At 53.2% G+C, this 20,072-nt stretch overlaps 1 protein-coding gene across 3 annotated transcripts; it reads right to left on the bottom strand.

Moving 5' to 3' along the window:
- Positions 1-823: 823 nt before the first annotated feature.
- GMEB2 (glucocorticoid modulatory element binding protein 2) lies at positions 824-18,385 on the bottom strand. Of its 3 annotated transcripts, XM_065921627.1 has the most exons (11): positions 18,256-18,353; positions 12,549-12,651; positions 11,807-11,971; positions 11,416-11,513; positions 10,729-10,856; positions 7,008-7,111; positions 6,557-6,714; positions 4,638-4,709; positions 4,254-4,391; positions 3,834-3,956; positions 824-3,403 (listed from the first exon to the last, which is right to left on the bottom strand). In XM_065921627.1, exons 3-11 carry the CDS (start codon positions 11,935-11,937, stop codon positions 2,745-2,747), a joined length of 1,611 nt encoding a protein of 536 aa, XP_065777699.1. In that variant the 5' UTR covers positions 11,938-11,971; positions 12,549-12,651; positions 18,256-18,353; the 3' UTR covers positions 824-2,744. The 3 variants fall into 3 exon arrangements, with proteins under 3 accessions (XP_065777699.1, XP_065777700.1, XP_065777701.1); XM_065921628.1 differs by lacking the exon at positions 12,549-12,651 and having other exon boundaries at positions 18,256-18,385; XM_065921629.1 differs by lacking the exons at positions 12,549-12,651; positions 18,256-18,353 and having other exon boundaries at positions 10,729-10,927; positions 11,807-11,846.
- Positions 18,386-20,072: the final 1,687 nt, after the last annotated feature.

The raw sequence follows: 20,072 nt of genomic DNA, 5'->3' as shown, positions 1-20,072 counted from the left end.
TCCAGGGGAGGTCCACTTCTGGCTGCACGGCTCAATGGGTGTCCGCTTAGGAGGGGATTGGTCTCTGATGGAACGTTTCCTGCGTGGCGGATGCTGGGCTGCCGGGGAGATGTTCCTGCCTGGAGAACATGTAGAGCACTGGACACAGCCACTGCCAGCTTCAGGAGAGGGCTGGGTGGAGGACAGGGGTCCCAGGATGACCACCCCTGCACCTGCAGTCAACTGGTCTTAAAAGGACACCAAGACACAGAAAGGACAACCTTCCCAACCGAGGGTCCTCAGACAGATAAACGAAGTCCCTGACTCACCCTCACAAAAATTAACTCGAGAGGATCATCTCAATGTCAAAGCTAAACTGTATTTTCTACAAAACAGATGAAATCTTCACAGCCTTGGGGTAGGCAAATGTTTAAGAACATGAAAAGCCCTAAAAAAGTCAATAAACTGGATTTCATAAATATCCAAAATGCCTGCTCTTCAACAGATGTCAGTGAAAATAAAGAAAAGGCAAGGTGTTGACTGAAAGAAAATATTCAAAATACACAAATTTGAGGAAGAACTGTAGTTTCTTAATTTAAAACTCAGTAACTTGGGACCTCCCTGGCAGCCCAGTGGTTGACTCCATGCTTCCCCTGTAGGGGGCACTGACTTCGCCCCTGGGTCGGGGGAACTGAGATCCACTATCAGTTTGGAACTGTAAAGAAAGAAGCTGCAGGCGCCCTGAGTCAGGGTCCTCGCCTCGTTCAGGTGCTGGGTGCAGTGGTCCTTGCTGGAAATCCATCTACTCACAGCCCTTCATCACAAGACACAGACAGGTTATGAAAAATGTTTTTATTTGAAATCAAAGTACCAAGCAGATACTTGCAAAACAACGTACAAAGTAGAACTCAGAGGTGTCCCTTGCCCAGGCTGCCTCCGAGCCCCCCAGATCCAATCCTGCCTCCCGGAGCCTGAGCCCGGAACAGCCCCCTGCATGCCTGGTGAGGGGAAGGATGGGGCGCTGACAGCGAGATGGCCCGATCCCCACAGCGGGCTGAAGGTTCCTGGAGGACAGTGGGCCCCTTCCCACACCCGGAGCTCTGCCCCCAGGCACCGTGTCTGGGAGCAGCTGTCATGGTTCTGTCTATATGGCTCTGAAACGAACTTTCCACCCAGTGCCCCATGGCCGGCAGGCAGAGGCAGCTTTTCAGGGCGTAGCAGGTCTGAATGGTCAAGGTTCCAAGCACAAGATGCCCAGTTTCACTAGCAACATGTTCTGAGCCGGACGCTGGACTGGCTGGGGTGCCCCGTCCATAGGCTCAACTGCGTGTATCAGACGCCCTTGGAAGAGGAGCATCTAACAAACAAGGAAGTGACACTGTGCTGAAACCAGCACGCCCGAAACGGCAGCTGACCAGACATGACAGAAACAAAACAGCCTCAGTGAGGGCGCTGAGGTGGGTCCAGGGGACCTGACGGACGGAAGGACGAATGGACGGAGCCCAGTTCCCTTCAAAGTGCGAGGCGGGCAGAGGCTTCTCTCTGGGTCTCCACAGGTGTCAGATGGACAGGAGGCCCAGGGTGGCCGTGGGTATCCCCAGCTGCAGTGGCTCAAAGCCTGCAGAGCAGCCCCTCCCTGGTCTTTCCAAGTCCAAGACCAGGAAAGCAGAGGGCCGGCCAGCCCACAGACACCCTCCCCATGAGCACCTGGGTGCCACCTCACCCATGCTGGTCCCAGATGCCTTGGGGCACCAGTGTCAGCCAGTGGGGTGCAGCCCACCTCTGGGGGGGCCCACCAGCATGGAGCTGAGCCTGGAGTTGAACATCAGACCATGAGCCCCAACCTGAGGCATGTCCCCAATGGATGTGGAGTGACCCCTCCGTGGGCCCTGGTCGTTCTCTCCATGTGTCCTCCCCAGGAAAAGTCACAGGGCACACCTGCCTCTTGCCCCCAGGGCCGTCCCAACCATCCCTGTGTAGAAGACACTCCTGAAACCAGAGCAGATCAGGGAGCCCAGGCACTCTGCCTCATTTAGGTTGAAAACACGATAAACCTGACTCTTTGTTGGAGCCTACTAAGGGGTTCACTTAGAAACACCCACAGAGCATGTGCAATGGCCCCTGAGCATCTGCGGGCAGGGATGGGGGGGTGTTCTGGCCTGTGCTGCTTGGACCCCGGGGTCCCTGTGGCCAGGCGGGTGTCCCAGGGCCTGCACCCCGACCCCCGGGGGCCCTGGAGGCCCCTGAGCCACGTGCAGACCTGCAGCACCACTGATGCTTATGCCAGAGACGGGAGAGCAGAGTGCTGGCCACACTAAACCTACAGAAAACTGTGGGAAGAAACCAAATCCATAGGATCCATGGGTTTCCACACTTGGGGACAGTTCCCAAGACACGTGTTAGTAACGGGCTCCCCAGCTATGGGCCGAGGCCCTGCCCCTGCCCTGCCCCTGCTGCCAGCTGCATTGGGCCCCTGGCCCCCCACCTGGCTCCTCACCAAGGCCCCACGTGTAAACAGTATTAATAAGCAACAGATGGAAAAATATATTTCCCAGGAAAACAGGGGAGGAGGTTCAGAGCTCAGAGCCCCACACCCCAGGCTGCTGCCACGTCCCTTGCCTCTCCTCTCTTCTCCGTCTGTTTTGGCGTTTCCTCTCTTTGGTTCAGCAGCCCCGCGTGGCCTGTGGGCACCGGCGCTGTGCCCTGCAGCTTGAAGAGAGGCGGCCAGCCCAGTGCCCACATAGGGCCTCGCCTTCCACTGGCTGCTACTTGTGCTCATGGCCCTCCGCCATGGTGGCCACCTCGATGGTGGCTGTGTGCTCCTCAGGTCCCGAGGCAGCCACGGCACTCTCGACAGTCCCCGTGGGCACCGTCACGATGGTGCTGCCCCCGGGCGACACCTGGGCCACGTTCTGCAGGGTGGGGCCCAGGCCGGGCAGGGTGAGCAGCTGCAATGGGCTCACCACCTTGACCACAGTGCTGCCGTCCTGCATGGCGGCCGTGCTCAGGACCGTGAGGCTGGACGCGTCCGGGTGGATCTCCACTGTGTTGGGGAAGGTGGTGCCGGAGGAGGCCAGCACCGTGTAGCCGCCGAGCAGCGGCGAGGCAGGGGAGCTGGCTGGAGCGGCCTGGGGCGCAGCCTTGCCCAGCACGGGGGAGGGCAGGGTGGACACCACTTTGCCCAGCGGCACACCAGTGAGCTGGGAGACGGGCACGCCGGGGGTCAGGGCGATCTGAGCAGACTGGGCGAGCACCTGCGAGGCGATGGCGGCCGGCCCGGATGTGGCCCTCGCGAGCCGCGGCCGCTTGACAGGGGGCGGCAGGGAGACCGGCGTGAGCGTCATAAGCACGTTGCTGAGGTGTTGTGACTTGTGCTTGAGCTCTTTGGCCCGCCGGCGGTGCTCGTCACACTGCTGCTCCAGGGCTGCGGGGCAGGCACAGGGTGTCAGACCACCCACCACCGCCAGACAAGGGCCTGCACTGGCCTGGGACCTGACCTCACGTGCTCGTGGGGACTCTGTCTGCAGGGCCTTCTCTGCAGGGGACCAGCTGCTCTGAGGAAGCAGCAGAGAGCAGCTGGCTCAAGCCGCCTGACTGGGGCAGCCTTCCCTGTTCTGTCACGTACTCTGCTCATGTTAACGTTTGCAGGCAAGCTGCCTGGTTACAGAACCAGCCTGCCTCACATACACCCACAGGCACCTCCTGGGAAGGCGCCACCTCACAGGCAAAGCATGGGGCAGAGGGTGAATCCCTCGATTCTGGGGGAGGTCTGGCTGGGGCCATCCCAGTGTCACCCACCCCGTGCCTGCCTCTGCACACCCAAGCACCTGTGGGCACAGCCGAGGCCAGTGTACCTGCCAGGTCGCGGGCATACTGCTCCCGAGAACGGTCCATCTGACACTTGTGGCTGGCCAGCACCTTCTTCACCAGGTCCAGCATGCCGAAGTTTTGTACAATGTTGTTGAGGAGGATGGCGTCTACATGGGCAGGGCAGGCAAACAGTGAGAATGGGCTGGCCTACAGCAGGTCTGGGGCACTCCATGCCACCTGCTGAGGTGTGGGACCAGGTGCAGCAGGTCTAGGGCTTGGCTTCCTCCCAGCAGCAAGGAGGGATCCAGAGGGAGCAGGTTAACTGCCCACCAATGCCAATGCTGCTGGACCAGCTCGGAGCCAGAAGAAGCAGGTTACACTCACCGGCATCCTGAGGCCACCCCCACCACGCCGAGTCAGAAGAGGCCTTGGGGCCCACGGACCAGGGCAGACAGATGGCTCACCTCGGAGCTGCAGGGGCGGGTCCTGCACCCGCTGCTGCAGGCCCTTCATGGTTTCCACCAACTCCTGGTGGAACTCTTGTATGACCTCGTCCAGCAGGCCTGCGTCCTTCAGCCCCCGCCAGAAGGCGAACGTATCATCTGAGATGGAAGAAGGGGCTCAGAGATCGGGAGTCCTGCACAGGCAGTCCCTCTGGTTCTATCACAGGGAGGAGTAAAGAACTGCCAGGAAGACACAGCTCTGGGGGAGCCGTGTGAGTGTTCCCCCCAACCCAACCACAAGTGGGAGTCCAATGGGTCAGCCCTGTGCATCCACCAAGACAATGCCTGGCAACCCACAAGTCCCCAGGGCGAAGCCAGGAGAGAGAAGCTTAGGGAGGCCCGCACCTCCAACGGCTGTGGTCCAGTCCCCTGGGTCCTCGCACGTCTCGATGGTGATGGTCGCAGGAGCCCCATTCACTGCAACCAAGATGAGCTTGGTCAGCCTTGCTGGCGACAGGCCAGCACCCCCACCCGCCACAGTACCCCCCTCATACCCCCCCTTTCAAAAAATTAATTAATGTGTATAAGCACAACAGACGATCCACACATTATACATTCACTGCTAAATATGGACAAAGAAGGACCTAGAAAATGTCTCCTCAAAGCTGTGCCCATGTCCTCAATACTCTGCTGTCCTTGTCAGTTATGATGAGTCTTCATGCCTACCAGCCAGGGGCCACAACCCAGCCTTCCTGCCTGGCCCGTTCTCAGCAGCCCCTCAATTCTTTGTTTCATTGACACTGTTGTCTGTCTCAACAGCTACCACGTTTCCTTCTTGTAAATCAGAAGAGGTGGAACTTTGAGAGGTGTAAGCCACCCAGGCTGGTTCACCTGTCTCCAGTGTCTTCAGAGTCCTGGACACGGTCTGGATCTGGCCATTTGGGGCTTAGGAACAAGCACAGCATCCTAACTTCTGGCTGAGTTTTCTGACCTCATGCCAGCCTTTTCCACATCCGACAAAGACATCAGGCTGGGGAATGTCAGATGCATGAAATAGTTTTTTCATAGTCTGGACTGATACAGAAACTTTAACTACACAATAGGCGACTCTGGTGGTCTGAGGACTCTGGCTGAAGAAACCACCACGGAGGTAAGTTTAAGTAAACCAAACCATCTAGAGACAACAGAATTCTAAGAGCTAAATCCCAAACCCCATGTGGCCTTTACCGGACATGGCACTCTGACTGGAGGCTCAGTGTTCAGAGCCTTCTTGGAGACCAGCCACTACGGCCACCTTTTACAAGGCAGAGAAGAGTGTGAATTCAATCATCCAGAGGAGGTCCTGTTCCCACAGAAGCCACCAGCCCACCAGGAGTGGTGTCCCCCTGTTTCTTCTGAGGGCAGGGGCCTTGCCATGACCCAGCCCCTCCCACACTGTGTCATGCTGTCCCAGGGCCAGGCCACCACCCAATTACTGCAAAGAGTGACCAATGGATGAGGAAGAGTCAACAAGGGCCAGTCCCAACTGCTGGCAGCCTGCACATTCCTGGATCTCCCAGAGGACTCCCCAGCTGAGCTGGCTGCCAGTCTAGGCAGGTAGGGTACAGCGACTTATTCAGGGTGAACTCCAGGAGCTCTCTATGCCCCCGAGCCTCCCCTCCAGCTTCCCAAGAGAAGGACAAGGCCTCTCGACCAACCACTGTCTGGTCAGCCGTAAGGACAGTCCCTGTCCACATGGCAGCAGGCCCAGAGAGACCAGTGGAGCAACAGCTGAGGGGCAACCTAATTCCCATCTTGGGAAAGGTAGCGCCACCAAGTTACTAGTGGGCAACATGAACACGAAACTGGGACCTGATTTCACTCCAACTTGTTTTAAAAAGAATCTCTGTGCTCAAACATCTGGAAATAATCCCAGGGAACACGGAGGCCTCCTACCAGTTAGAGCACTATAAACACATCAGCAACTCAAGTGGCAGGGAGCACACACAAGCCCAGACCGGTGCTGACGGGAGAGGCTCCAGGGCAAGGGCAGAGGGCGCTCCCCAAAACGGGCAAAGCTGGAGGTGAGCACTGGACGCTGGCCCTGTTAATCTTCATGCTCTTCTCCACCTATGAATCACTGTATTTTATATATAATAAGAATGGCTTAAGAAAATAAAGTCCTTCAGTCTTCCCTGTGGGTACAACAGCAATTCAGCTAGATTTCCTCGGTGAGGAAGGAGGAGGTGGGTGCAAACCACTGGGGCCCAGAAGGGACAGCCAAGTTGACTGCAGGCCCCACTCAAGCAGCCAGCAGCAGAGGGAGCCCAGCATGTGGTACCTACCATCAGCGGTGGCCGGCGTGAGCGGGATGTACTCAGTGGGCGTGGGGCTGCCCAGGGACGCGCGCGCCCCAGAGAGGTCAATCTTGGTGCTACGGCAGGTGTTGGAGCAGACCCTGTCATGCTGGTAGAAGTCCAGCTCCCCAGAGTCCATGATCTTCCTGCATGGAGGAGGATGGGCGTCACACAGGGTGACAAGGCTGCGGAGGCTCAGGGCCTGCCCCAGCACCACTCTCTCAGCAGCATGGGGATGCCTGTGTGTGGCTCTGTCCACGAGGAGTGCGACCACAGCAGCTGGTACCCAGAGGGAGGCAGCTATCCCAGAGACTTCAGTCAGCACCTGAGGGCTGGCCCTCTTTGAGAGAGTGGCCACAGTACTCCCTGATGGAGGGTCCCTGACCAGTCCTGTGCAGGCCCCACCCGCTCCACTCCGCCCCACCCCCGCCCCTCCCACCTAAGCATGATGCCGTTCATCCGGATGGCTCGCTTCCAGTCCTTCAGGGTGGACTTGCCAGCCAGGTGCACAAACTCCTTGGGGCTGATGACGTGCTCATCGTACTATGGACAGAAAAGCAGAGCAGGGTCAAGAGCTCCTCCCCGATGCCCTTCTCTCTTGCCTGACCCTCTGTCCAGGGCCAGCCTGGGAAAGAGGGTGGATGGCAGGGCAGCCGTCGTGGAGGTGGACATTCAGGATTTAGCCACTGGCAATCTTGACTGAGGTGGAAGAACCACCAGCTGAGCCAAGCCTGATGCTTGAGTTGCAGGGCCTGAGTGAGGTGCTGGCCCTATCCTGCTCCAGTGGATGGTCAGGTGCTGCCCCTAGCAGGGAGGGAGCTGGGAGCTCGGTGCTCTCCCTCAACCAGATACCCAGTGCCTGGGACCCATGGAGCCCACCCAACTCTGAAACGCAGGGCGCTCTCTCCCTTCGGACAAGAAGCAGCGAACTTTCTTGTACGTAACTTATTTCACAAATAACATTCACATACAGTCCATCAAGTAACAAGAGACACAATCACAGGGTCAGCTGTGAACACCCCTTCAGCCCGCCTGGCCCAGCCCTAACAGCACCCTTCATGGCACAGGAGCACATGCCCAATTCAAGTCAGGGAACTGCCCTTCCTCCTCGCGCGTCTGCTAGTTTCACCCAAATGTGGCCTGCGAAGGTGAAGTATCCAATTCAGTCTTGTAGAACAAGCATGCACTGGAACCAAAGAACCAACACACAACTGCATTTACTTAGAGCACAAGCAGGGGGTTTGGATATGTCACAGTCGCAGCAGAGGCAGAAACAAAAGCTCCAACATGGCCTAGACACATGGCTGAACCTGGCCAGGGTGCCAGATGCCCCGGGGTCTCCCCTCCCCAGGGCCTCCCCTCCCAGGACAGCTGCCCTGAGGGGCCCTGCAGTCTGTGTCAGGTTGGGCCCAGGTTACCCTGCCACTGGAGCAAAACTGCCTCAGCTCAAGTACAAGCCATACCTGCTCTGTCACGCTCCACAGAGTACATACTCTACAAATTGAAGGCTTGCAAACACCCTGTCTCAAGCAAGCCTATTGGTGCTGTTTTTCAACAGCAGTTGCTCAATTCAAGTCTCTGTGCCACATTCTGGTAATTCTTCTAATATTTCAAACATTTTCATTAGTTATGGTGATCTGTGATCAGTGATCTTCAGTGCTACTACCACGACTCCGAGAGATCAGATGATGGTTACCATTTTTAGCAATAAAGCTAAAGACACGTACACTGTTTTTAGACACAATGCTATGACACCACTAACAGAGCACGGTCCAGTGCAAATATAATTTTTATATGTGCCGGGAAAACAAGAAATGTGTGTGACTCTCTATTGCAAGGTGGCCTTCTCCAAGGCTGCCTGCAACCAGCCTAGGAAGCCCTCTTGATGGAAGCGACTGTCCTGACTTCCTGAGCCCGAGCACTGTCCCTCCAAGCCAGGAAGCCACTCTATCCCTTGCCTTGGTTGATTGGGAGCTGCCTCTGAGCCCAGGAAGGCAGGGATAATCAGCACCCTCTCTGGCTGCTCCCCGAGCATAGAAAGTCCACGCTGGACCCAAAGTGCCCCCTAACTACACAATGCCTCCTCTGGCGCTGCTGGTTGGGTAGGTGTGCTCCACACTCAGAGTGGGCTAACTGGTCCCACTCACACCTGTCTGACTGTACTGACTGCCCTGTCTCTCCTCTCCTTAATCTGCAGGAGCATCTCAGACTAGCCATGCCTTCCTGATCCCAACATCTGGGAAGCATGCAGGTCTGTTTCTACAGACAAAGATAGCATCCCTCAGTTTGTGTCTGTCTGATTATCTTCCTGAGCAGAACCAGGTTGTGTGTTTGTGTCAGGAAATGCCACAGAACCCCTGCCCACTCCATCAGGAGGCTGTGGCGGAAACTGGCCCAACACTGACGCCCAAACATCACCACTCATTTAGCGGGTGATCTGCAGGCTTCACCCTCTGTAAGCAGCACCTTAGTGATGCGGATACCTGGAGACCAGCTTCCCCTGACTAGATGCAGCACCTCCTCACGGCGCTCTGGCTCCAGCACCCCATCTATGTTTGCTAGTTGTCATAGTTTTAACTCTTCCTTGTTTGATGTAAATAAACAATATGAAATATACTGCAACAAATATGGGCAGATAGATTCTTATTTTTACTTGAATTATAATCCATGATGGTCCATCATTCATTATTCTGATGCTAAAATGTCCCAGAGCTAGTGCAAGGTCCTTTGCACTGGCACCTAGTGTAGATTTCTAAATGTGAAATTCTGAATGTATTTGTTCAGTTTGGGATGTGTTAAGTTTCTTGAACTGCGGGTGGTTGTCTTTGCTGGGTTATGAAAGTTCTCAGACCCTCTCTCCTCTCAGAAGTCAGATAGATACGTTAGACTTTCTTGGGCTTCCATTTTCCCTTGTGACGCTTCGCTAGGTAGTTGTCTCAATAACTTCACTTCTGTCTTCCAGTTCACTGATTATCTCTTCAACTGTATCTAATCAGCTGTAAATCCACCCACTTAGTGTTCGATTTTAATTCTGTTTTTCATTTCTAGTTTTTTTCATATCTGCTTATGCTTTATTCATGTTTGCGTCTCCTTTTTAATTCTTGAAGTAATTAAACATAAATTAAACATCATTATTTTATATTTCGTGTCTCAGAATTCCAACTTGCAATATTTGTGGGCCTTATTTTGCTGTCTGTGGATTCTGTGTGCATTCACTCAGGTGCTATGGTTTCCTTGTGTGCTCAGGGTTATGTTCTCCGTTACTGTGAGCTGCTCCTTTTTTTGGAACTTTGTCTGCCAAAGTTACTTGAAACCTGAGATAAAAGTGAGTTCTTTGAAAAAGGATTTCTCATTTGTTTTTGTCAGATTCCTGGGGGAGCTGTGAGCCAGGAACCATCTGACAACTAAACTCTTAGCTAAAGGTATTCACACTGTACAGGCCACATGTGGCTCCTCAGGAGGGTCCCTACTCCACCTGGTGCTGATGTGGGAGGGGCGTTTTCCTTGTGCTGGGGGTAGGGGGGCTGGGAGAATGTTATCAGCATGTTTTCTAGCCCCCAGCATTGAGGGTGAAGACCTCTGGAAGTAGCAGCATCACAGGGACAATCACTACCCCAACAACACACCCCAACTGGGAGCCCTGGGCTTTGGCTCATCTCCTGCCCACAAGGCTGAGAAACCAGTGTCAAGCAAAAGTTAGCTGCCCTCTACAATCCACCTTTACTCAAGCCCCGGGCCTACTTCCTCCTCTTTTGCCAGCTTCAGGAGGCATCTTCTAGATGCCTTAAGTGGCATTTTTAGCTGTTTTCAGCACAAGGTGAGTGGGTACCTAAGCTACCATGCTGCAGGAAAAGCAGACCTCTCGCTGTCCACCTCACCCACGGCTGCTAATGACTCTTTGCAGAGCAGCTCCCTTGTTTAAAGTGCCCAACAGAGTCACTCCAGGAAAGGAACTCACTGCCCTGAGGCTCTCTCATGCCCTGGTGATAGCCTGTTTGTCCCTGAAGCCTGCTTGTCTTCTGCTCTCCCAAATATGGGATTTGTGCCTCCTGAACTCCCCACCAAGGTCACAACCCTGCCATTGGGGTCTCCTTTTGTTTGCTTTGTAGCTGCGGCCCTGGGAGCCCCTCCCTACAGCCTGGCTGCATGGGAACTCTCACCTGCACACACTTCACATTGATGCCAGGGCACACAAACTTCCTCCAGATCAGGTTGGCCCTGCTGTCCCCACAGGTGATTGGGTACACGATCTCTGCCTCCAGGCTCTCCTCTTCTTCAGCCATCTTCACTTCTCACCAGGTGTGTTGACAGGGAAAGGGGCAACACAGAAAATCAGTTACAACTTCTCCAAAGCATTTCCTGCAAAAGTACAAGGTTAACTACCTTGAAAGAGAAATCAGAATCCAGGAGAGACTGAGACAAGACCAAGCTGGGCAGAGGGCATTTCTCCTCAGCCCAAAGTAAAGATCAACTGATGGAAATAAAACTTCACCCAAACACTTACAGAGAAACCTATTCTTAATTATTTGGAAGAGCTCTGAGGCCTTTAATGTTAGGCTACAGAAAAAGGCCAAAGGTGGTAAGAGTCTGCACTGCTGATCACAGACAGCTACACTAACCAAGCTTTTGGACCACAAACTGAGTTCTCCCTGCTAGCCACGGGCCAACGCCACAGCTGGGGACCCTGGAGCCAGGACTTCTGTGGCGCCTCAGGCCCACTTCTGGAGAGGAGCCCCAGGAGGGCCTCGGGAACCTTTGCCCCCTTACTGAAAGGAAGACAGTCCCCTCAGGCAAAACCACTTCTGAAGCAACCTGCGGGCGCCACTGCCAAAAGGCAGGCTCCCTACCTAACACAGCCTCCTTGAGCTGCGAGGATGCTGTGAACGCCGCTGCAGCAGCCGCTGCGGCATTTTCCGTCTCCATGTTGTCTTCCGTCAGGTCACCGCTAGGGAAAAAAGGGAAGGAGACAGAGGGGACATCAGCACTTCTGCAACAGCCAGCTCCACGCTCCACTACCGTTTCTGTCCCGCTTTCCAGTCTAGCCAGAGGTCATGAGCCCACACACGTCCCTCCTCACCTCACCTAGAAAAACCTGGTTCCCAACTGGCCTGACCCTTCAGAGGAGAAGTTACCATGCATTTGGGGACAGGAAGCCATGATCTCGGCAGTGGGAGAAAAGACATAGCCCTCAGCTCACCTGAGCCCCTCCGCCACCGCCCCCCCTGAGCCTGTCCTCACCCGTGCGGGGCGAGGTTGGTGGTGACCAGCACAGTCTTCACCTCCTCCACACCACTGCCATCCGCTGCTGTGTCAGGCGTCGTCACCACCACCACCTCCTCCATGTGGACACTCACATCGGGGGTGGCCATGGCTCAGCGGATAGGAGACGCCAGGGCCCCGGGCCTGCAGGGCAACAGGGCAGGCACAGGATCTGCATGGGGACCTTGCTACCTTCTGACAGTGGAGTGAGCACAGGGCGGAAGCCCCAGCAGAACCGTGGAGCCACATCAGGCCCAAAAGCCCTGCGGTCACACTCGGGCGCTGGGGTGGGGCCAGGATGCAGGTGGATGCCTCTGGAGGTGGGTCCCGTCAGAATCCAGGGCTTCGCACAGAAAGCCCTTGGAGACCCCCTGTCTCTGGTCTCGGAGACCCTCCCTGATGTTACTTTGTCTTTGCCTCTTTGCCCTCCGGTGAGCCCCAGCCCTCTAATCTCTGTGACGGTCGCGGTCAGGCAGGCACTGAAAACTCCGGGGACCTGAAGGCAACTGACTGCTCCACTGCTCTCCACCCTCTGAGGCTTGGCTCAGGGCGGGCCAGGGACTGAGGTGTCACAGCACAGGGGACACGTCAGAGACCCAGCTTTTAGGCAGAGCACAAGAAAGGCGGCTCGGGGGCTTGGAGCGTGCAAGAGACTGCAGAGAGTGGGGAGGTGGAAAGGGCCTGACCCCAGCCGTGTGTGAAGGCCCCAGTCACTCCTCACCTGTCTGCGTGCAGACCTGGCCCGAAATGGTCAGCCAAAACTTTCGAGGACTAACCTCCAGGGTCGACCACTGCCCAGGTCTCAGACCAGCCTCGGATGGCACCTGAGGGACAGAGACCCCGGCACAGTCTGAAGGCTGAGCGGACTCAATACCACATCCACCCACAGGAGGGGCTCAGACCCACAGCCCAGGTCCACTTCTTGCTATAACAAAATGCTCCATCCTCCACAGGGTCTCACAATATTCAAAGGATTCAGATGACAGTCCGGAATTACCTACCACACAAAGAAGCAGGAAAATCTGACCAAAATAGGGCAAAAATTACCCAAAGAAGCCCAGTCTGAGGTGACCACTGGAACCGCCAGTGGCCTGAGCTGCGGGTGCTCCTACTCCATGGGTGGAGCCTACTGTCCTGACCGGGTTGGCATAGGAACCAAAGTCACAGCCAAGTGGAAATTTGAAAATGAAAAAATATAATAACAAAGAGAAACCCACCTTATGGGCTCAGTATCAGAATGGAGATGAGAGAGGAAAGAGACACAGCAGTGAAAATATACAGCAGTACAAAAGATCTAATGTGAACAACAGAAAGAAGATGGAAAAGAGAATGAACAGAGCTTCTGGGAATGCAGAACAAAAGAAGTTGGCCATCTGTATCACCGGAGTCCCAGAGGAAAGAAGACCGTGTGGTGCTGAAAAACAACTCAGAAGAAATAACAGCTGAACACTTCCCAAGGGTAGTGGAAAATATAAACTTACACACTCAAGAAGTCCAACAAACTTCAAGCAGAATAAACTCAAAAGAAATCTATGCCGAGAGCATAATCAAATTGCTGAAAACGGATGACAAAGTAAGAATGTTACAAAAACAGCAGATAAAAAGGTACGCATTTCCCACATGAGAACAGCAACCTGAAGGCCTTCGGGACTCTCCCCAGAACCGAGGAACCAGAGGCAGGGATTTCCTTAACATACTGAAAGGAAAGAGCCTCAGGCCTGCATTCTGCAACAGGGAGAAGACTCTACAGAAAGGAAGGCACAATAGAGACATTTTCAGATAAAGGAAACTTAAGACAACTGGCCACAAGCAGACCTGCTCTAAAAGCAATATTAACAGGGTCCTTCAGACAGACGGAGATTATAGCAGAGGGAAGCCTGAAGCTTCAGGAATGGAGGAAGGCAACACATGTGGTAAATATCTGGTAAAACTCGGCAAAGTTTTCCCCTTTAGTTCTTTTTACTTATATATTTAGCTGTGTCAGGTCTGCGGCATGCATGATCTTTCATTGTCACACACAGACTCTCTAGTTGCAACATGCAGGTTTAGTTGCCCCGAGGCAGATGGGGTCTTAGTTCCCCAACCAGGGACTGAACCTGTTGCTTGCATTGCAAGATGGATTCTTAACTACTGGACCACCAGGGGAATCCCCAAAATTAAGTCTTAGTTTAAAAATATAAAAACATACAGCACCAAAAGTGACCCCAGTGTAAACTACAGACTCTACTTGATGATGAGTCACCTGGGCTTTGTGGACTGCAACAAACGTACTGCTTTGGCGAGGATGCTGACAGGGACGGAGGCTGGGGAGTGGGTATACGGGAACTCCGGGGGTTCCTGTTCAATTGTGCTGTGAACATAAACCTACCCCCAAAATGAGCTATGTACCATGGAATGAATATAGAGAGGACAGTAGAAAATGAAAAAAACAAGCTATAGGTGGAAGAAAATACTTGCAAATCACATCCGACAAAGAACTTGCCTGCAGAATACCCAAAGAACTCAACAACAACACAATTTATTTATTTTTAACAACACAATTTAAAAGTAGGCAGAAGATGTGAACAGACACTTCAGCAAAAGAGAAGTCCAAATGAGCACACAGAAAGCTGCTCGACATCATTAACCCACAGGAAAATGCAAACTAAAACCACAAGAATACTACTGCATGCCTATTAGAACAGCTTAAAAAGCACCAACGAAAAGCTGATGACACAAAGACCAGGAGGATGTGAAGCAACCGGAATTCTCACACACAGCTGTGTGGTACATCCACACTAAGAAGGGTCTGGACGTTTCCATAAAGTTGAATACACTCCTCCTACATGACCCTGCAAACCCACTCCTAAGTATCTGCTCCAAAGGAATGAAAACCTGTACACACAACGTTATGACAGCTTTATTCATGACTGTCAGAAACTGGAAACAACTCAAATGACCTTCAATAGATGGACATAGAAAGACATTCCATGGAGAACAGGGACAGCCTCTTCGAAGCACGGAGCTGGGAAAACCAGACCTCTGCAGGCAACAGAATGAGGCTGGACCTTCACTTACACCACAGACAAAAATTAACACAAGATAGATCAACGATCCAAACATAAGAGTTTATACTGTAAAACCCTCAGAAGAAAGCAGAGGCGAAAGTCCTCCTGACACAAAATTTGGTAAATATTTCTTTCTTTCTTTTTACTTTGTGGCTGCAGTGGTACAATTTGTGGGATTTTAGTTCCCTGACCAGAGACTGAACCCAGGTACTCGGCAGTGAGAGCAGAGTTCTAGCCATTGGACTGCCAAGGAATTCCCTAGCAATATGACACCAAAAGCACGGGCAACAAAAAACAGATCAATTAGCCTCCACTGAAATTAAAAACTATTGTGCACCAAAGGACACTCTTGGGAGACTGAAAAGGCGACCTACACATTGGAAGGCGGTGTCTGCGCAGCACATGCCCACCAAGGGATTCACACCCAGGATGCAACTCAACAACAAAACGAACGGAACCACAGGCCAAGCATCATTTGGAGGAGACATTTCTCTGAAGGAAATCTGCAAACATCCCGTCAGCCATGGAACAGATGCTCAACACCCTTAATCACTGGGGAAATGCACACGAAAACCACAGGAGATACCACTTCACACCCATCAGGATGGTTATTAAAAATAAACGGAAAGTAAGTGTGGTCAGGATGTGGAGGGACTGGAACCATTCTGCACTGGTGGCAGACCAACAAAATGGTGACGCCCCTGTGGAAAGCAGTCTGGCAGGGCCTCAGAAAGTCACACATACAGGGACTTCCCTGGCAGTCCACTGGTTAGGACTCCACACTTCCACTGCAGGCAGCACGAGTTCGATCCCTGGTCTTGATCCCTGGTCAGGGAATTAAGATCCCACATGTCATGAGTTTAAAAAAAAAACAAATCACTTTAAAATCACCCTTATCACCTGAAACGAACACAACCTTGTTTGTTAATCAGCTATAGCCCAATAAAAAGTTTTTTAAAAATTGCCCTGAAAGTAATGTTGTTCTGTGGTACTTGGCTCTCATGGAGGCACCTCTGCTTTCAGCAGGTATGATCTGAGAAGCCCAGAAAGCCACGCTTGACCCCAAAGCTACAGAAAGGCAAGGACCCACCCTCCAAGAGCAGCTGTCCACACCCACATCTCAAAACTGCACAGAACACTGAACAGTGAAAACCCACAAGCTGGAATTTCTGCCTCTCCAATGGCAACTATATAAGCTCTCAAAATTCCTCTTTCCCAATTAATTTTGAGGTAAAGAAAACATGACAAAATATTTCTAAAACAGCATTTGGGGGCATAAATATATAAAAACAGGTTAAAAATGTGTGAGTGCACAGTGAGTACATCAGATTCAGAACTAGCTTTCCATGTCTTGAAAAAAATCAAATATTTTCCTTTGATAAAAATATAATCAGAAACGTAGCAGAGGGCCTAGGTCACACAGCAATGGCCCACAGACACAGTTTCTTTTATCCTCACCTTGTTTCAAAATATTTAATTAGTTGCAACTTTTTCAAAGTTTACAAGCTTCACACTTTAGAAATCCAGATTTCCAGTGTCTCTTGAGGAATGTCAGAAGCAGCCATTCCTGGAGGTGGCCCTCTAGCCCTGCTTTTCCTTGAGAATCTGGGCTTCCTCGCCCTGCTTTCCTGGGGGGTGAGGGGGGCACAAGCACTTGCTGTCTTGACCACAACCTGTGTTACACTGGCGAGGCGGCATCAGGCTCTTAAGTGAGAAACCTGTATGTGTAAGTTTCTCCCCTGTCCAGTATGTCTTCCCAAAGTCTTATGATACTTCCTACAAAGAAGTAATTTCTGACCAGTCTGCTTAATGTATCTTGTTACACTGGGGATTTATTTAATCCACTTGGTTTTATCCTAAACAGACTGGTGCACACTGTTGTACTCAGTTGTGCATGGTTGGTGGGAATGTAAACTGTGCAGCCACTATGAAAACATTACCAGGTTCCTCAAAAGACTAAAAATAGAACTGTCATATGATCAGCAACCCCACTTCTGGGTGTATATATGAAAGAACATAAATCAGGATCTCCAAGAGACACCTGCACTCCTTGTTCACTGGAGCATTATGTACAACAGTCAAGATATGGGAGTAACCTCACTGTCCATGGACAGATGAATAGATAAAAGTTTGGTATACACACACAATGGAATATAACTTAGCCTTTAAAAAAAAAAAAGGAAATTCTGCCATTTGTGACAACATGGAAGAATGTGGAGGACATTATTCTATGTGAAATAAGCCAGACACAGGACAAAATATTGCATGATACCACTTCCTGGAAAATCCCAGGTATAGATGACCCTGGAGTGCTACAGTCCATGGGGTCACAAAAGAATCCAACATGACTTAGTGACTAAACCACCATCACCACTTACGTGAGGAGTGTAAAACAGTCAAACTTAGGCAGAGTGTGGAATGATGGTTGCAAGCATTTGCTCAAGAGGGACCAGGACATGTTGGTCAGAGTACAAAGCCTCAGATACGCAAAATGAGTAAATCCTGGAGGTCTGAGATACTGCATAGTTAACAATATTGTATACTTAAAGTTTTGCTAGCTAATCGTTCCTACCACAGAGTAATAATGACAGCAGGAAATTTTTGGTGACTGATAGTTTAATGGTATAGATTGTAGTTTCACAGGCGTACATGTAACTCATAAAGTTGTATAATGGTTATGTCAGCTTTTTTAAAAAATGAATAAAAAGAAGACTGATGTAACTGAAATTTGTATTTGAAGTGTTACCAAAGAAAGATAACCTTGGCTATCTGAAAGAAAACTAAGTAAGTCACAAAGTTAGGCAAGTATGTAACAGGTCATTACTGGCAATGGACCCCTACCAAGAGGTTCACGTGGCTCTGGTTCTCACCAAGGGGTCTGCAGGCATAAGGCCCCCACAGAATGGGGCGTATCAACGTGGCCCCAAGGGTAGAGGTTAGCCATGAGGCCCTAGTGGGAAGGGGGGATTATCTCCGAGGCCCCCAGGAGAAAGGGATATCCACGCGGCCCCCACGGGATGAGGGGGCATCCCCGCGAGCCCCACGGGAAGGGGAGTATACACGACACCCCCACGGAAACGGGGCGATCCACGGACCCCCCACAGGAAGGCGGGGCATCCGCGCAGTACCCTCCACGCGGCCCCCGCCCAAAGCCCTCCCTAGCGCCCGCCGCCCGCCGCCTTCCGGCAAGATGGAGGCCGCGCCGCCGCCGACGCGCCTGACGCGGACCCGTGACGCCCGTGACGCCCGCCGCGCGCCGCCGCCCCTCCCCCGCTCCCCTCCCCCCGCCGTAACGTCCTGACGCTCCGCAGGGACCCCTGACTGGACGGCGGCGCGCGGCGGAGCGAGAGGCCTCGCCGCGGGGGGGCGGCGGGCGCTTACCTGAGCCGCGGCCGGGCCTGCGCGGGCGCCGGCGGGCGGGCGGGGGTGGCGGGCGGCAGCGGCGGGCGGGCGGCGGCGGCGGCCTCGGGCTCCGCTCCTTGTTGGGGATTCGGCGGCGGCGGCGGCGGCGGCAGCCCGGGCGCGCGCTTCCTAGTGACGCAGGCGGCGGGGCCGCGCACGCACGGGCAAGGGCGAGCCCGGGGATTTATTTGGCGCTCGGTGTGGAAGCGGGCGGTGCCGAGAAATAAGGCCCGGCGAGGCCGAACGCGCGTGCGCGTGGGTGTGGGTTAGGCTGGAGGTGGATGTACCTGCCTTTTCCTGGGGCTGCGGGTCACGCTGCCCAACCCCCCCCACACACACCCCGCCCGCTGGCTCACCTGCCTGGCACGGCGGAAACAAGACCCCGGAAAGGGTGCGTAGGAAGACTCGTTTAGGGTTGGCGAGAAATGTGAGTGACCTCCCCGTGTGTGACAGGGTCTCCCCAGAGGCAGGCAAGCGAGAGGGCTGCCTTGGGGGTCGTATAGTCCCAATCCTGCGATTATCATGGTTTATTTTTGTATTACAGTAAGCCATAAAGACGGCTTTGAATATTCTTACTTCAGGATCGGCGCGGCGCCCCCCAGTGTTCCTGTGTCGATTCCCGACCGCGCTGTTCTATGCTGTAGTCACTGACCACGTTTGCTCATCTTAATTTGCGTTAACTGAAGTTTAAATCCAGTTCCTCCGCAATCAGAGCCACGAAGGAAACCCTGAAGTAGGGTTGGGATCGCTGTGAGAACTCTTAAAATTACAGTAACTGGCTGGAGTATAAAGACCCTAGATTTACCAGAACATGAGACGGTTAGCAGCACTCAGCTTTCATGGGGTTCCTTTGACTTGGGAGCCAGCACAATCAGGCCTTAATGTTTGCTTGAAAGGTGCACTGGGGGCCCAGGGGATGGCAAGTGGGGTTCACCTGCCCTGCCCAGGACTGAGGCACGTGTGAGGCATCCCGGTCATCTCCTGCCGCAGGACTCCTGGAGGAAGCAGGGCAGCGGTGGGGTTGGCCGTTCCCACACCTGCCTGTGTGCCAGGCAGTTGGGGAACCCAGAGGGTGGCCGAGGCTGGCTGTTCTCAGACAAGACCAGGCAGGTCCCAACTCTCCTCCTGTGTAGTGCCGCTGCTCTGCCTGCTGGCAGCTGCCCATGACTCAGATCCTAGATGGAAGCCTGCTGGGTCCCTGGGTGCTCCCTCTCAGAAGGCCTAGAAGTCTGAAAACAAACGCCTTCTTTAGGACCGAGCTCTGAACATGTGTTCATACTTGAGTAGGAAGACCACTGAAAGCCATTTCCCAGGCCGGGAAATTTTCAGGCCACCTTCATTTTGGTGATGTTATAATCTGGAGAATTACACTTTCATTCTATTTTCAGTCTATTAGAGTGTACTCGGGCCAGTGATGAAAAAGCCACTGTTTGTAAAGACTAAAACTGTTGAGCCTGTGTCAATGCTGTTTTATCACCTGGTAAATACAGAAGCGGGTGCTCGTGATCTGTATTTGAGTTTCCGTGTCCTCACGTTTCTAAAGTGGCTGCTAATAAAATCAGAGGGAGGGGTTCAGAAGATGCAGAGGGCAGGGACCAGGCCAGGTCCTGCTGCTGCATGGCCAGGTGAGCTGTGGCTGCCAGCCTTGAAGTCTGTGGGCACCCCAAACTTTCCAGTCTGAATTTGCAGGGCCTCGGTGTATGTCTGCTACAGAACCTGACACCTGACATTTGAATGGAAGTGCTGGGCTCTGCTTGGCTGGCGAGATGAACTAGTTCCTCCTGGCTAGGGGTTGG

The sequence above is a fragment of the Muntiacus reevesi genome, chromosome 2 (assembly GCF_963930625.1).
Source record: "Muntiacus reevesi chromosome 2, mMunRee1.1, whole genome shotgun sequence".
Taxonomy (NCBI): Eukaryota; Metazoa; Chordata; class Mammalia; order Artiodactyla; family Cervidae; genus Muntiacus; species Muntiacus reevesi.
This window is presented reverse-complemented; position numbering and strand designations above follow the sequence as displayed.

What these genes read in the sequence shown, in the direction of transcription:
- GMEB2 (XM_065921628.1), bottom strand. Translation starts at nt 11,937, where the DNA reads ATGGCCACCCCCGATGTGAGTGTCCACATGGAGGAGGTGGTGGTGGTG. An exon ending in ATGAACGGCATCATGCTTAG is followed by an intron (nt 6,715 to 7,007) that starts GTGGGAGGGGCG and finishes TCCTCCATGCAG; the next exon opens with GAAGATCATGGACTCTGGGG. An exon ending in GTATGCCCGCGACCTGGCAG is followed by an intron (nt 3,404 to 3,833) that starts GTACACTGGCCT and finishes CCTGCCCCGCAG; the next exon opens with CCCTGGAGCAGCAGTGTGAC.